The sequence below is a fragment of the Felis catus genome, chromosome D1 (assembly GCF_018350175.1).
Source record: "Felis catus isolate Fca126 chromosome D1, F.catus_Fca126_mat1.0, whole genome shotgun sequence".
NCBI classification, from domain to species: domain Eukaryota; kingdom Metazoa; phylum Chordata; class Mammalia; order Carnivora; family Felidae; genus Felis; species Felis catus.
In genome coordinates, this window is record NC_058377.1 from 53773118 (window position 1) to 53788151 (window position 15034).

Consider the following 15034-nt stretch of genomic DNA (forward strand, 5'->3'; position numbering starts at 1 on the left):
AATAGCCCAACAAGGTCTCTCTATGCTCAACTTACTGGCAGTCCAGGAAAACTTAACAGATTTAGAAAACATTTCCATTATGTCTGTGTACATTAAGCACACCCCCTGCTCATCCTGCAGTGAGTTTCTTTCGAGGTATCTTGGCAGGTTACTTACTGTAGCTGGAAAAACAAAAAAAAATGGTACAGAAAAACATTCTGTTACTACAAACCAAGATCCCACTAATCCTCACTAAACCGTTTAGCTTCCATGCGAGCTACATACAACCTCACTCACATCCAGCAATGACACCAATAAAAAGGAGCATACACTCCAAATGGATAGGCTGAGGTCACATGACAACCCCTGAACCAAGCACTGTGGCTGGGGAGAGAAAACACACCGAGTGGCTTAGCCTAGGCCACATGCTCCATTGCTGAACCCCTAGGTGGAGTTAGCCTCCCTAAAACTACACAGATACCCCAAAAGGAAGAGTGAGAAGGCAGAATGGGATGCTAGGAAGGCAACCAAAAAATATCCACCAAGGATCCATCCCATACACTATTGCACTAACCCTCACCTGAAGCCAGTGAGATGGGGATCACTGACTCCATTCTCAGAGGAGGAAAGTGAAGGTCAGAGCCATAAAGTAACTGACCTACTGAGAAGTGGCAGGGCTAGGGGTAGAACTCTGCTCTAACTCCAGAATCCTCATTCTTGGAATGAAATTCACTCTGTAATGTGCCCACATAAGAAAGGATTGTTAATTCATCGCTGTCCCAGGTAGCTACACTGATGTCTGGGGCGGATGGGTAAAAAGGGGCTTTTTCACTTGACAGAAATTTCTAACTCTGATATCATAAAAAGGAAGAGTAAAATTCCCAACTTTTCAGAAAAGTGCCGTAGGGGGAAAAAAAAAAATGAATAAATCGATTTTCAGCATTTTTCCTAAAGGCATAATGAGGAATGTTCCTACCTTCCATCACTTGTGATTAAGGCCCAGCCCTCTTTTCAGCCCCCTAGTTTCCTGGGAATCTGCAGTAATCCTGATAGAAGTTTTCCTTTCCAACTACAAATTCAGATGCAGGTTCTCAGCCTCAGGCCAAATGGCTTCATGGGGGATTTTTTCCCCCCTGTTCTGTTTGTTTTAATTTCCTAAAAGCCATCTGCCACGATTCATAGAATCAGAGATTCTCAAAAACTCAGTGAAGAAAGGGACTTTGGAGGCAAGCTAGCCCAAGTGCCTCATGTTACAAATGAGGAAATGGAGGTCCAGTGACGTGGGGGTCTGGGTTTGAAAAAGCTCAGAAAACCTTCTATGAGCCAGGAACCGAGCTAGCTGGACACTTTAGAGTATAGGAAACCCAGTCATTCGTGTAACAAGCTTAGAACAGTTGCTGCTGTATGATGGCTGCCCAAAGTGGTAACACTATTATTCTTTCCATGGCTTGGTGAAAACCATTTCTACCATCAGTTTGTAGATAGGGAAACTGAATCTCAGAGAGGTTAAGGAAACGGTCCAAGTTCACACAGTGTGCAACTTGGGGAGCCTGAATTTGAACATGGGTTTCGTCTTGCCTCACCATGTTCTTTTCCTTCCACGACCTTCCTAGAAGTAGAACCTGGGTTTCTACGCTGCCCTTCCTATCTTCCTCCACCCCGGTACCTCCATGTTTCACACCCAAGAGAGAGGGGCTCCAGGGCATCCAAAAAACAAAAAAAAAAAAACAAAGGCAAACTTGAGGTCCTTGAATGAGAAGACAGCACAGGATGCAGCAGTGGCAGGGACACAGTTGTCAACCCCCAAAGGACATCCCTATCGTTGGAATGGCTTCAGTGGGTGGTAGGGGAAGACAGCTCCACCAGTGCCTGGACCCTAAGCAGGACCTCCCTGACCAGAGACATGTCTCCTTTGGAAGAAGGCAAAAGCAGGCCTGGATGCCCATAGCCCGGGACTGCCAGCTCTGAGGCTCAACTCCACCCCCACCCCCACCCCTTCCCCAGACTTTGGATTCTGAGTCTCTGCTCAACAAATGCTTTAGCATCTTCAATTGCCTCTTCTCAAGGAAGGCCGAGCCACACTGGGACACAGGCTGGCTGTCACTCTCCTACAGGCACCCAGTTAACTCCTACCTGCCATCCCAGGCTTTTCCTGTGCTAGCCACAATTTTTCTTTCTGGTTCTCTCTCTGCCTTGCTGAACTGCTCTCCACTTACCTGAACACTCCCCACACTCACCTGCCCTCTCCAGGCCTTGCCTTGCACACAGTCTTTGCCTGAAATGCCCCCTTTATCTCTGCTGAAGCCGGACAAAAGGTACACAGCTTTCAGTGTCTGCCTTAAAGGCCACCTTCTCTGTGAAGACTTGTCAGCCTGTCCAACTGAAAGACTTCTGCCCTCCTCTCATCTTTTTTCTTGTGTCAAAGTTTTGCATGCCTGTGTGTCATCTCCCCTTCAGGGTTCTGAGTGCACAAGGTGAGGGTTGGAGCAACACAGTGCTGGGCACACGAAACGCTCTCGGCAACATTGGACCTAGTAACAGATGACACTTTATCCATCCTCTTTCTTTCCCTTACGTCTTGGCTTCCTGATTCTGTTCTTCGGTGAGCCAAAGGCTCATGGGAAAGTCCTCTCTATCCCCATACCTAATATTCTATAATTAGTAACCCCCCAGGAATGTTATAAAATCGATGAAACCAATGCCTATGGCGCTAGATCCTCAAGCCCACACTATTTTTTTTAATGTTTGTTTATTTTGAGAGAGCACGCATGTGAGTGGGGGAGGGGAAGAGAGAGAGGGAGACAGAGGATCCAAAGTGGGCTCTGCGAGGATAGCAGAGAGCCTGATGCAGGGGCTGAAACTCATGAATGATGAGATCATGACCTGAGCCAAAGTCCTAACCCTGAGCCAAAGCTTAACCAACTGAGCCACCCAGGTGTCTCCTCAAACCCAATATTAAAGATTGGAAAATGAAGGCACAGGGAGATTAAATGACTTCCTTAGCATCACTTACCAGAGTAAATGAAAGGTAGACTCGGGTGGGGGTGGGGGACTCTTTGATGTTTGGTAGAGGCCATCTTGCTGCTTGGGAGAGGAGGGAGGGCTTGTTTTTAAATGGAATTTCTCTTTGAAAGTCATTCACTTAAATCTTTCCTTTGGGTGCAGTTGTCCTCTGCAAGTGTTTCCTCCTGATGCAGGGGGTGGGTGTGCATCATCTACCCCCCACCCTAGTCCCCCCGGGTTTGAATCCAAAGAGGTTTAAGTGACAGGGGAGTCTGGAAACATAGGTTCTACTGAAGTCACAGCTCTCTTAGATACATATCTAGGAGAAGAACAACGGTCCAAAGAGTATGTGCGGCTTTAATAACCATGAAACAGTCTTCCAAAGTGTTTGTAGCGGTTGATGTCCCACTTGCGACACCCCCCACCCTCACCCCCCCACTGCTGTCTCACTCGGGGCCACTTTATTGGGATGTGTCACCTCTGAGGTCCACTCACTCCACAAGGACGTTTCTGCTTCTCTCCCACCCAGATGTCAACAGCTGGCTCCTCACCTTTGGATTCCAGCTGCACAATGTGATTCCTGGCTACCCCAAGCCAGACATGGACGCCATGGAACCATCCTACGAGCTCGTCCACACACAGATGAAAACTCAGGAGTGGGACAACAGCAAGGTAATCTGCGCACACACGGCCACCCACCCTCAGGCCAGGCAGACCTTATGGGAGTGGCTCCTACAAAGCTTTTCAGGAAAGCGTGGGCCCGTGACGGAAACTGACGTGGTGCAGCCACAGGGCCTGCCAGAAGCTGTTCAGGAAATCTGTGGTAACCACTGGCAAGCCACTGTGGACCCAGCTGTAACAGAACACAGACCCCCACAAGCTCTATTAAGTTGTCTCTGATACGCGGAGTTCGGAATTCCACAAAAACAATGAGCCTTTGTCACTGCCCAGAGCAAAAGGGCAAGGAGGGAGGGTGTGTTCTAAATACAAGTGTGACATTTTCTGAGCACCTCCGTTCACCTGCACCTGCCTGAGGTATTCTACACAAGTTAGCGCACACATATCCCCTGGTATTACTGTTGGCATTTTACAGGTTTAATGCCTGAGGCTTTCCAGTGCCACACAAGCAAGGAAGGGGTAGACTGGGATTCACACCCGGATCTGTCTGTAAGGTGTTCAAAAAAATGTTACCTTCTCTTGTGTGCCTTTCATGGCCTGGTTTTAAAGACTCACAGAATTATATAGCTGTAAAGGCCCTTAAAAACCCCTCTACCCCACCCCTCACTTCAGGCATCCCCTTTTTGCCCCCTCCCCCTCTTCATAATGTAAGTACTAGGAGCTGGCTCTTCCAGGCCCCACGCTGCACCCCGTGAATGCAGGCATGAATCAGGCGGAGACCAGGCCTTCTGGGGATCCCTGTCCAGAGGGAAAGCAGGGTTGTTAGATGGCACACTGCTGACAGCCAGAAACTTGCACATCCGTGTGTCTTACTCCAGCCTGATTCCCTTCATCCTCGGCTCAGCTGCCTCCGTCCTCTAGACTCTGGAGAACATGATTCTGCACCTCTAGGTCCTAGCGGTACCCCATATTCTCCCCTTCAGAGCACTTACCACACCTGTATCCCCACTGGACTATGAGCCCCAAGAAGGCAAATAAATCCTGGGTCTTCTTCGGTACCCAGTGTACTGCCCTTTTGCTGAATGCACAGATGGTTGAAAGAAGTAGACAACCCTGTGTGTGGTAGGCATTCTTCCTCATTTTACAGATGAGGAGACCAGAGCTCAGAGAGAAACTTGCTCAAGGTCACTCAGCAGAAAAGGCGATGAGAACCCAGTGTGTCTGACCACAAAGCCTGGCCCCTTTCTGTTATTCTGTGCCGCTGTAGCCCTGCGCTCTGCCTGGCTCAATCCCCACTGTCGTCCCCCCCGCCCAGGCTGACCTGGCTGATTCCACAGCAGCCCAGTTGCTCCCCACCTCCCCCCACCCCCTCCAGCTTCCCTTCCCCCCACCCCCGCCAGCTTCCTTTCCCCCCTGACGCAGAGCCCCAGTCTCTGACGGCCTGTTTGCCAACCTCGCCCGTCAATGAATTATTGATTTCTGCCCTTGGCAAGCATCGAAGATCTGTGTTGTTGAGCACTCCAGCTTTCGTGAAACTCTAGGAAATAATTGTTCACAGACAGGGTTCTATTAATTATAAAGAGGACTTAATTTCAGTGAGAAGCCGATAGGCCTGTTTCTAAAGCCATTTCCCTGAGTTGCTGGTTAGGCCCCGGAGCTTGCACGAACCCGGCTTTGCCAAGCTCCCACACCATGGGAGGGACTGGTAGGTGGTATGACATGGAGACCAGGCCCAATCTGTCCCCCAAAGCAGCCGAGAGCAGGGGCATCTGAGGAGCCCCCAGGAAGCATTATGGGGGCAGAGGCCCTCCTTGAAAATAGTTTATAAACATGATGGAGAACGATAAAGCAGGGTAAGAGGGGTTATGTAAATGACCGCTTTTCATCTTACTAAGCCTTCCTGCCAAGAACCCATTGCTTGTCATTCCTCCATCTGACATCGTCCCCTTATCCTCCGAGTTCCAACTCAAGCGTGAGTCTGCCCTTGAACCCTACCTTGTCCACCTCATTCCTCCATCTTTGGGCTGAGATGTTCTGATCCTTGTCCTCTGCTCCCTGATCCAGAGCCCTTGAAGCTGAGCCTCTAGAATCAGACAGAGTTCAAACGTTGGCTTGAATACTTACCCATTGTACAGATGTGGGCCCATTACAACCTCTTAGAGACTTAGTTTTCTTAGATGTAAAATCAATAATAAGAGTACCTACTATATAAAGTTATTGTGGAAATCAAGTGAGATACCGAATGTGACTGATTTAGCTCAAAGACCAAGACCTGTTAGCCAAAGTTATTACTGCTACTTCTCTTAAACCACCAGTTATCACATTTGATGATAATTATTTGCTGTCACATCTGTCTTTCTGCACTAAATGATGGGTTCCTCAAGAGCAGGGATGATGTCTGATTCGTTGGTACCTCTCCAGTGCCCAGAAAGAAACCTGGCACAGAGCAGGTGCTTGCTGAAGAGTTTCTTAACGGAAGGATGGGTGAACGGATGGATAAAGGACGGCAGAATGTTCTAGTGGTCAGCAGTAGAGCTAGATGCTACTGGTTAATGTGTATAGATTCGATTAGTTATGAGAGCTGACTCTTCAGGCTCTTAGGGAGAGGTTTTCCCCTTTGCCTCATTCCTTCTTTCTCTCTCTCCTCCCCCATCAGTCTATCCTCGGGGTACAGTGTGAGGTGCAGAAGCAGCTCAAGGCCTTTGTCACCCTAGAACGTTTTGACCAGCTCTACGGCTCCACAATCACCAGCTGCCAACAGGCCCCAGAGACAAAGAAGTTTGCATCGAGTGGCTCGGTCTTTGGCAAGGGGGTCAAGTTTGCCTTGAAGGATGGCCGAGTGACCACAGACATCATCAGTGTGGCCAACGAAGACGGGCGGAGGGTTGCTGCCATCTTGAACAACGCCCACTACCTGGAGAACCTGCACTTCACCATTGACGGGATGGACACCCACTACTTTGTGAAACCAGGGCCCTCGGAGGGCGACCTGGCCATCCTGGGCCTCAGTGGGGGACGGCGAACCCTGGAGAACGGGGTCAACGTCACGGTGTCCCAGATCAACACGATGCTCAATGGCAGGACTAGACGCTACACAGACATCCAGCTCCAGTATGGGGCACTGTGCTTGAGCACTCGCTACGGGACCACATTGGATGAGGAGAAGGCGCGGGTGCTGGAGCTGGCCCGGCAGAGAGCCGTGCGCCAGGCGTGGGCCCGCGAGCAGCAGCGACTCCGGGAAGGGGAGGAAGGCCTACGGGCCTGGACAGAGGGGGAGAAGCAGCAGGCGCTGAACACGGGGCGGGTTCAAGGCTACGACGGCTTCTTCGTGATCTCCGTGGAGCAGTACCCGGAACTGTCAGACAGCGCCAACAACATCCACTTCATGAGACAGAGCGAGATGGGCCGGAGGTGACAGAGAGGTCCGCGGCCTGCACTTCTTGCCAAAGACAGCTACTCTTTCGTGGCCACACACCTGACTGTGTTGTACTTAAAAAAAAAAAAAAAAAAAAAAAAAAAAAAATCCTTTTTTTAACAAGTGCAGAAAACAAACCAACACACACAAAAAAGATACTGGTTGCATTGTAACTCATGCAACATCCTTTTTTTTAAGAAAAGAAAAACACAGATTTGGCCTTCACACATTTTTTGCAAAGAACAGAAGGTATTTTTTTCTGTAGTGTGATCACAATGAAAACTTTATTGTCTTTTGTTCCCTTTCTCCTTGAGGAGTTTTCCTTGTTGTTGGGGTACATTTCTCCTCTCTGAGACACATCTCCTGAGGTGTGTCCTTGTCTGTCCCTAGGTACCCAGTGTGATGTGAGACACAAGTGTCTGTGCTAACTTGTCTCATGTGCAACCCTTTCTTCCATGGGGGTCGGGCAGGAGTGAGGGATGTAGAGAGTGATGGGCTAGTACCGAACTACTGAGGGGGCCCGGAAGGAGGGTCTGCAGGACCTGAGGATTTTTGGCTCAGCTCCCACAGACAAGTGGCGGCTTTTGACTCACCATGTTCTGTGCCTCTGGAGGACCACAGATGTCTTCATCTTGCTCTGGGGACTTTTGTGATATCATTTAGCACCTGTTCCAAGCTGCCCCCAACTCCTGTCCAAGCTTTATATTTTGATGCTAAATGCAACCCCCTACCCCTTTTGCAAATCCTGTGTAGTTGTCAGTGCCACCCCCATGCTGGGATGGAGAAAGTGTCCCCCAGGTCCCTTCCCCCAGTCTGGTGAAGTAACATCCTGGGGCTAAGAGCCTCACCCTCCCATAGAGGCGAGGCACCCAGGATGTCTGTGGTTGGTTGGTCTTCCCATGATGTTCCTTATTATTCATCACCTCCTCTCTCCCAGAGTCAGATGCGAGAACCGGCAAGTCCTCCACGTGAGCACAAGGTCCAGGGAGGGGCAGGCCACCCATGGCAAAAGGAGGGCAGTGGCAGCAAGGGTACCAGCCTGCCTTCCCAGGTGAACCTCTCTCCCCATGACTGTGGGTATCTTCCCTCCACTGTTCAGCTCCACCACTGAGAAACAGGAGTGTGGAGAGAGGTGTTTGGTGGCCGTTGATTCTGGAAAGATGCTTAAGAAGAAGTCAGCCAGAGAGAGGAAGGCATAAGCCAAGCATCTTCTAACCAGCTCCTGAAGGCTCCTCTGCCTCCCATACACGAGCCAGTAGCACAGCTGGGAGGCAGCAGGGTCAGCGTTCAGGAAATTCCTTCTGTGAAGTTCTTCTAAAACAGCTTCCCCTCTGGAGGAGTCCATCCAGGGTTTTAAAGAGAGACTGAGGAGAAAGGAGGGAAGAGCTAATTTGGTGTGGCCTGGCAAGGTCATCCAACCCCCTCCCCCTCCCCCACCCTGCTGCTCCAGGATTGGGACCTGTTCCTGAGGCCGGTACCCACAGATCAGGGAGGCCAGGCCACAGCTGTCCCTGGGAAGACCCATGCCTGAGGTCACTGGGAAGAGGCATACGCTCTCTCGCCTTCTTGGAAGTGGGCACGCCCAAGAGCAGCCATCAGGCTAGGGAAGCACTGAGGGGAGGGGACAGCCGCAGCAAGAGCGAGGAGCTCCTCGCTCCTGGTTCATCTGCCTAATTACCATCATCATTACCACTCACAGGAGGTTCTGGGAGACCAGGAGGGGAAGCCGAATGCTTCCTTTTGAGCTGGGCTTCTTATAAAATGGGACTTTTATGGGTTACATTTACATTAAGTGTGGAAAATGAATTCTGAGTCTGAGCTATCCCCCGTGGAAACCTTGTTGGACTGATAAGCTCATGGCACCTTTATAGCCTTACTCACAGAGTCTTCAGAATATTACACGAGTTAATGAAACCAAGAAGGTCTTTGCTGTGTGAGAACCGGAGCAGCATGTAGCCTGGGTTCTGCCTGGCAGAGGGAGGCACCCGCCGCTTCTCGGGAGAGGAGGTTTCGCCTTACATCATCCCACTGGGATTAGAGGATATGTTTCGCTAAGTGCTCTTCCTGCTTCCACAAAAGTCACACTGCTGCGACAGTGCACCTTGGCCCGTATGTCCACTGGTTGCCCAGTGCCTCTGGGTACAGAGCTCTGCTGAGTCCGATGCAGTATTCCTCGGGCCTGCTGTGTGTGGTCCCTGGGAGCTGGTGGTGGACTCCCATCTGGCAGGATCGTTCTTGGACGGGATGGAAAGCAGTTTGGCCTGAAGAACACGTTTGTTTTTTAAATCCAAAATAGACTGATGCCTCTCAAAACATACTCTTGATACAAGGAGCCCTTGGGTGAAGCTCTCGTGCCCATTAGCCTAGCTGATCGGTTCCATCTTGGCTACCTGACATCAGTCGAGACCTGCTGGGGACATCTACTTGAAGGTCAGAGCCAACATAAGAGCCAAGGGAATCATCTCCCTACACCATCCCCACCCTCTGAACCCTCCACCCCCACCCCCCACCAAAGTAATAGGATGGACTTGTAAAGATCAAAAACACAGAATTATTGCATGTTCCTTCACGTTTTGCCTTTCCTGGGCTCCACACCACCAAGGAGGCCCAGCATCAGTACGGGGAGAAGTTGAAGCATTCTTTCTTTAGAGAAAAGATCTCAGGTGTGGCGTAGGCAGCATCACGCACTGTGGTTTCACATCGGTACTGTTGCTCCTGGAGACGGTGCTTCTGGCCTGGCCTTTGGGAGTGGGCTTCCATTAGGGCTGGCAGGTGACATGGCACCTCCCTTCTCAGTCTGTCCTTCTGCTGAGACCAGCAGCCCCAATCTCACAGCAAGAGTGAGTCTGAAGGCATAAGCCAGAGTTCCCCATGCCCACCGAGTGGCCTCTGAGCATCAAATCCCACCCTCGATGGCACCTGCCCTTTTAGCACTAAGCTACTCAAAGTGTCCATTTCTTGGAGAAACCAGCCTTCCCTCACTGGCCCAGGTTCACGATTCTGCAGGATGTTGCCCTAGCAAAGGGTTTGTTTTGGAGGAGTTCCTGCCTTCTCCCCTGCCTTCCATGGGTACCATCGCCCCCTGATCCTCAGCCTCTCTGCCATTGCTTTAAACAGGACTTATTCCCCAGCTCTGTTTTTCGTAAGATGAGATTCCCTTTTTTTACCCAGCCTCCAGACAGACATCATTGGAGGGCAGAGCTATGACAAGGGAATGAAGGGGAAGAAACTCTGGGGTAAATTGCACCTTTATCAGCCCCTGATGCTGGTCTCTCAGAATTGTTGGCTGAGAACCCAAGGAACAGCCCGGTGCCTGATTTCCACCTAGGGATGGAAACTTTGAAACAATCCCTAGGAAACTGACCAGAAGTTGAGAATGGTTTAAATAATCAGGATGGGGTGGGGCAGAAGCAGAAGGTGACGGTGAGGCAAAGGAAGGTAACACTGGGCAGTGTTTTCATAGACACATAACAAAGAATCACATTTGCTTGAAAAAAAAATTATAAAGGACCTTTTCAGCTGTGACTTGTAAGTACCACCTTTGTAGGTGGCTGTTTCCATTATGCAAAGATTGGGCTTTCGGTGTGAAGTCTTAGAATGCAGGTTCACATCTGCAGCCTCGTGTTTGTGGTTGCCACGTGGTGAGGGCAGGGATGCTGAGCTTGGCGCCCAGGAGGAAGGAGCTTGCCAGGACTCTGCAGGATCCTGGGCTTTGGGGTTTGACATCCCTGGTGCTCAAAGTCGGATCTATTCTCCATTCCTCGTAGCAGCCACTAAGCCCAGTCCATGCCTTCTGGTCCTGAGCTGGGGCCTGCCTCCTGAGGGGTTCCAGAAAGAACCCAGTCTCCTCTTTCTGTTGGGATCCTTGTTACAACAAAAAGCCCTCCACTTGAGGCTCATAATTCCCAGCTAGGTTTATACACTTGTCTATATTTTATTGGAAGGGAGGGGGTTAAAAGAAAGAACTCTGTAGTTCAAGACCCTTTCATTTAACCGTCAGAAAACAGCAAACTCATTTTAAAGACTCATTGCTCAGGTGATAGAAACTTTATCCTCTCCAACCTTTACATTCTCAAAAACCAGCCCTGTGTACTTGACCGCCACAGACAGCGGTGAGCTCTTAGGTTTCATCATGAACGTGGGAGATCAGAGTGGGGGGAGGCCTCGGTGGGGCTCATGTTGGGTTTCTTACCCCCTCTGGAATGCCAAAGGCATGACACTGGGTGACTCCTCGGTCCCCAAGAACATGTGATTGATTCTGAGGGCCAACTGCCAACGGAGAACCAGCCCTCAGGCAGGCTCAGCCATTCCGGCAGAAGCTGGGTCACAGATGTCTGGTGGGGCCCGGCAACCCTGGTTTCACCCAACACCAGAATCCCACTTTTCTAAACCCGCCTGTTCTTGAACACTTCTGAACCCGCAGCTTTGGCAAAAGGACTGTCCCAAGCTGCCTTTGGACGACCAACACTGGAGACTCTGGCCTTACCATGTGGAAATAGTTTTCCTGAAGTCTGGAACTAATTTTGAGAAGTTTTTTTCTCAACACTTTTGTGTTTCTAACACTGTATTCTTGACTGTGTAAATACCGACAAGGCTGTAAATAAATGCAGATGTAGATACCTTCTAGAAAAAGAAAAAAAAGGCATAAAAACAAAACCAGAAGTGATCCCGTGTAGCCTTCGTTGACAAATAAAAGAATATTTTGTGTTTAAGGTGTCTGGTTGCCTTTGTTCAGAAAGTAGCGACTTGCCTGAGCTAGTCCTCTGAGTTTGCACTTTTGGATGCTGCTGTTCTCGGGATGCCCTGGAAGACTCAGGTCCTTGGCCCCAGAATCCCTCGTAAGCTGCCATCAGCATTTCCAGAGGCCACATGACCCTGGGGTTTAGCCTCATGAATGTCATCATGCTGTGACATCAGCTATGTCCCAGGGCTCCCCTAGGCCATCCCGCACCCCGCCCCCCGCCAAGCTGATGTCTTCACTGGCCTCAGGGACAGACTCTGAGGGGCAGGAAAGCCCAATACTGCCCTGAAGAGAGAACCACTGGGCACAGAGTTGTCTCCTATGCCACGAGTTGCACTTTTTTTTTTTTAATGTTTATTTATTTTTGAGAGAGAGCGAAAGCAGGGGAGAGGCAGAGAGAGAGAGGGGGACAGAAGTGGGCTCTGTGCTGGCAGCAGAGACCCCGATGTGGGGCCTGAACTCAGGAACCATGAGATCATGACCTGAGCTGAAGTCAGATGCCTAACCGACTGAACTACCCAGGCACCCCGTACTTTTGAAACTGAATGAATGCAGAGTCCTCTTGCAAACTATTGGGGGGAAAAATTATTTTAGCATTTTTTCCCTTTCCTTTGTGTCTTCTTACTGTATCTTTAAAAATAAAAAAACTAAGGTAGTTATAATCACAGCATACAGGTAATTTTTCACCCTGCTTTTCTCACTTAACCTCACATTTAACCTCTCAGCTCTAGAAGTCCGAGATGACAGCTGGTCACTTCAGAAAGTGCATTTGCTAAGCCCAGCTCCCCGGTGTGAATGGCAAACCTTATGAAAATGCAAGTAATTGAGCAGAGGAGTAAGAGCAAGCCTCCCTGCCCTCCCGTTAGCCCCAGCACTGGCTCAGCACCAGGCCCTCTGGGAAGCTCCAGGCCCCTCCCTTCCCCCAGGCAACCAGTGGCTCTCCAGGCACAGAGACTCAGACCACCACTTTGCTGTGGTGCCAGGAGGCACCTACAGTGGTAGAGAAAATCCCTACTCCACTTTGGGAGTCAGGCCAACCCGGGTGCAGAAACTGGCTCCAGCTCTTACTATGGAATCATGGCAAGTCTTTTAACCCTTCTAAGCCTTGGTCTTCCATCTGTGATGCCGGTATGATGATGCACATGCCTCAGAGGACACGGTATGCAATGAGGCACAATACAGCACAACACGCTTTCTCCCAGGTAAGTTTTCTACAGCATACTCCTCCCTCCCCAGCCCCCACCCCCACGCCCACCTACCTTCCAAAGTCTGCTACTCTTCCCACCACACTAGTGCTTCTCAACCTTGGGCCTCCATCAGATTCACCTGCAGAGCTTATCAAGACAGACTGCTGCTTCTCTCCCCGCCCCCACCCCCCTACAGAACTTCTGAATCAGTGGAGGCGTCTGAGTGGTTCAGTCGGTTAAGTGTCAGACCTCAGCTCAGGTCATGAACTCACAGTTCATGGGTTCAAGCTGACAACTCAGAGCCTGGAGCCTACTTCGGATTCTGTGTCTCCCTGTCTCTCTGCCCCTCCTCTACTCACACTCTCTCTCAAAAATGAATAAACGTTAAAAATTAAAAAACAATTTCTGAATCAGTGGGTCTGAGACAGGGCCCATTAATTTGTATTTCTCACATCTTCCCAGGGTACAGTGATACCCCTTCATGCTTTGAGACCCAGGGCTGACTACACAGTCTACGAAACCTGCCGTGCACAGTAACAGCAGGTGTATCAGACCCTCCCCTGCCACCCCCTCCTCTTTCTTCCTCTGTCAGCTGCACAGGAGCGCACCCCCCCCCCCGCCCCTCTCAAACATGCCCGTGGACCTTCACACCTGAGGGCCTTCACCGCTTCTTCAGGCCCAGCTGAAATGTATTACTGAAGCCCTCTCGCAGCTCATTCCCCGGTCAGAAGGCACTCCCTGAGCGCCTGACGCGTGCCAGGCACTTCTCAATTAACCCTTGCACGGGAACCCCTGGAGCCCCACCTCCCCACCGAGGCCGTGTCTTATCTAATGATCTGCGCGTCCCGTGTCCAAAGCAGGTGCTGCGCTGGGGGTCACCCTAGGTTCAGCTTTCCCTTTGCCTTAGGGGCTCACTCTCTCTGGTATATTTGAGAAACAGCGGGGTTGTCTCCTGTCCCCTTCTGAATGAAGGCCACCTCCCCTCCGAACTGGGGGCGGCTCCTCCACTGAACGCCCTGCCCCCTGCGGCAGGCCTCTGGAGCTGAGAGCGGAGCTTGTCTGCTCCCCAGCGCCCCGGCCCCGCCCTCTGTAACCCCGCCCCCAATCAGGCTGAGGCTGATTCACCCTTTCCAGATCCGCAGGCCTAGAGGCCATGAAGGAAGCCGCAACCTGTGAGGAAAAAGACTTTAAAAGTGAGTACTACTATACCTTTTCCCATATCAAAGGGAGAAGTGTCTAAGAATTGAACCTCTTAGGTTTAACCTCTTGGTTGCACCTACAAGGGCTTTCCAGTTGGTCTCATCCCGCGCTGACTTTGCTCTCCATCCTCACTCTGGCACCCCTGTGGGTGTCTCTTCCTCCAAACCCACAGTGGAGATCTCTCTCCCGGCCATGGGACGCTCATCCCTGCTGCAGAGTCCACCTCTACCCCCATCAGGCAGTCCAGCATTTATTTTTTTTAAGATTATTTATTTATTTTTGAGAGAGAGGGAGAGAGAGAGAGAATGCACGAACACACAGGGGGAAGGGGCAGAGAGAGACGTAGAGAGAGAATCCCAAGCAGGCTCCATGCTGTCAGCACAGGGCCCCACTTGGGGTTCCATCTCACAAACCATGAGATCATGACCTGAGCCGAAATCAAGAGTCCCACACTTAACCAACTGAGCTACCCAGGCACCCCCAGCATTTCTTTCTCGTCTGAATTCATCCGTCTGGAATAACCCCAGGATCAGCTCCAACCACCATCCCCCAGGCTGGTCCCCTTTCAGAAACATGTCAGGGGCAGTAGGAGTTGCATATACATTCTTTGCCCTTCAAGATGTATCCAAAGCATATTTGTGGAGACATACGTTGCAAAGATAGATATCAGTTCTTAGGGCTGTAGAATTTTAAGCCCATTGGAAAGAATAGAAGCATTTTCCTACCTGTCCTATAATCTCCAAGCCCACTTGTGTCTAGTAGAGGTCAGTAGGTGACAATGTACGCAGAGCAGGTGGGCTTTCACTTTGTCATCCCCTCTCTCAGCTTTAATATATGTCCATTCCAAACTCCCAGGACTAAATTCTTAGGGTAAAAATCTCTGGCCCAGTC

The 15034-nt window shown here is 50.5% G+C and overlaps 1 protein-coding gene and 1 long non-coding RNA gene across 13 annotated transcripts in view; both read left to right on the forward strand.

Annotated features, from left to right (window-relative positions):
• The window catches only part of TENM4 (teneurin transmembrane protein 4), a 744941-nt gene extending 733214 nt beyond the window's left edge, over positions 1 to 11727 (forward strand). For all 9 annotated transcript variants that reach the window (XM_023238928.2, XM_045038070.1, XM_045038066.1 and 6 more), the window contains 2 exons: positions 3512 to 3654; positions 6257 to 11727. In XM_023238928.2, the coding sequence (XP_023094696.2) occupies positions 3512 to 3654; positions 6257 to 7015 (902 nt within the window). In that variant the 3' untranslated portion in view covers positions 7016 to 11727. The remainder of the gene's footprint in view (positions 1 to 3511; positions 3655 to 6256) is intronic.
• A 492-nt stretch (positions 11728 to 12219) lies between these two features.
• Positions 12220 to 15034, forward strand: part of LOC109491946 — a 30113-nt gene continuing 27298 nt past the window's right edge. Inside the window, exons 1-2 of one of the 4 annotated variants that reach the window (XR_006585766.1) lie at positions 12220 to 12958; positions 14078 to 14136. This is a non-coding gene — a long non-coding RNA (uncharacterized LOC109491946). Of the gene's footprint in view, positions 12959 to 13739; positions 14137 to 15034 lie in introns of those variants that run through there. The other 3 variants (XR_006585767.1, XR_006585765.1, XR_006585768.1) reach the window with 3 other exon arrangements.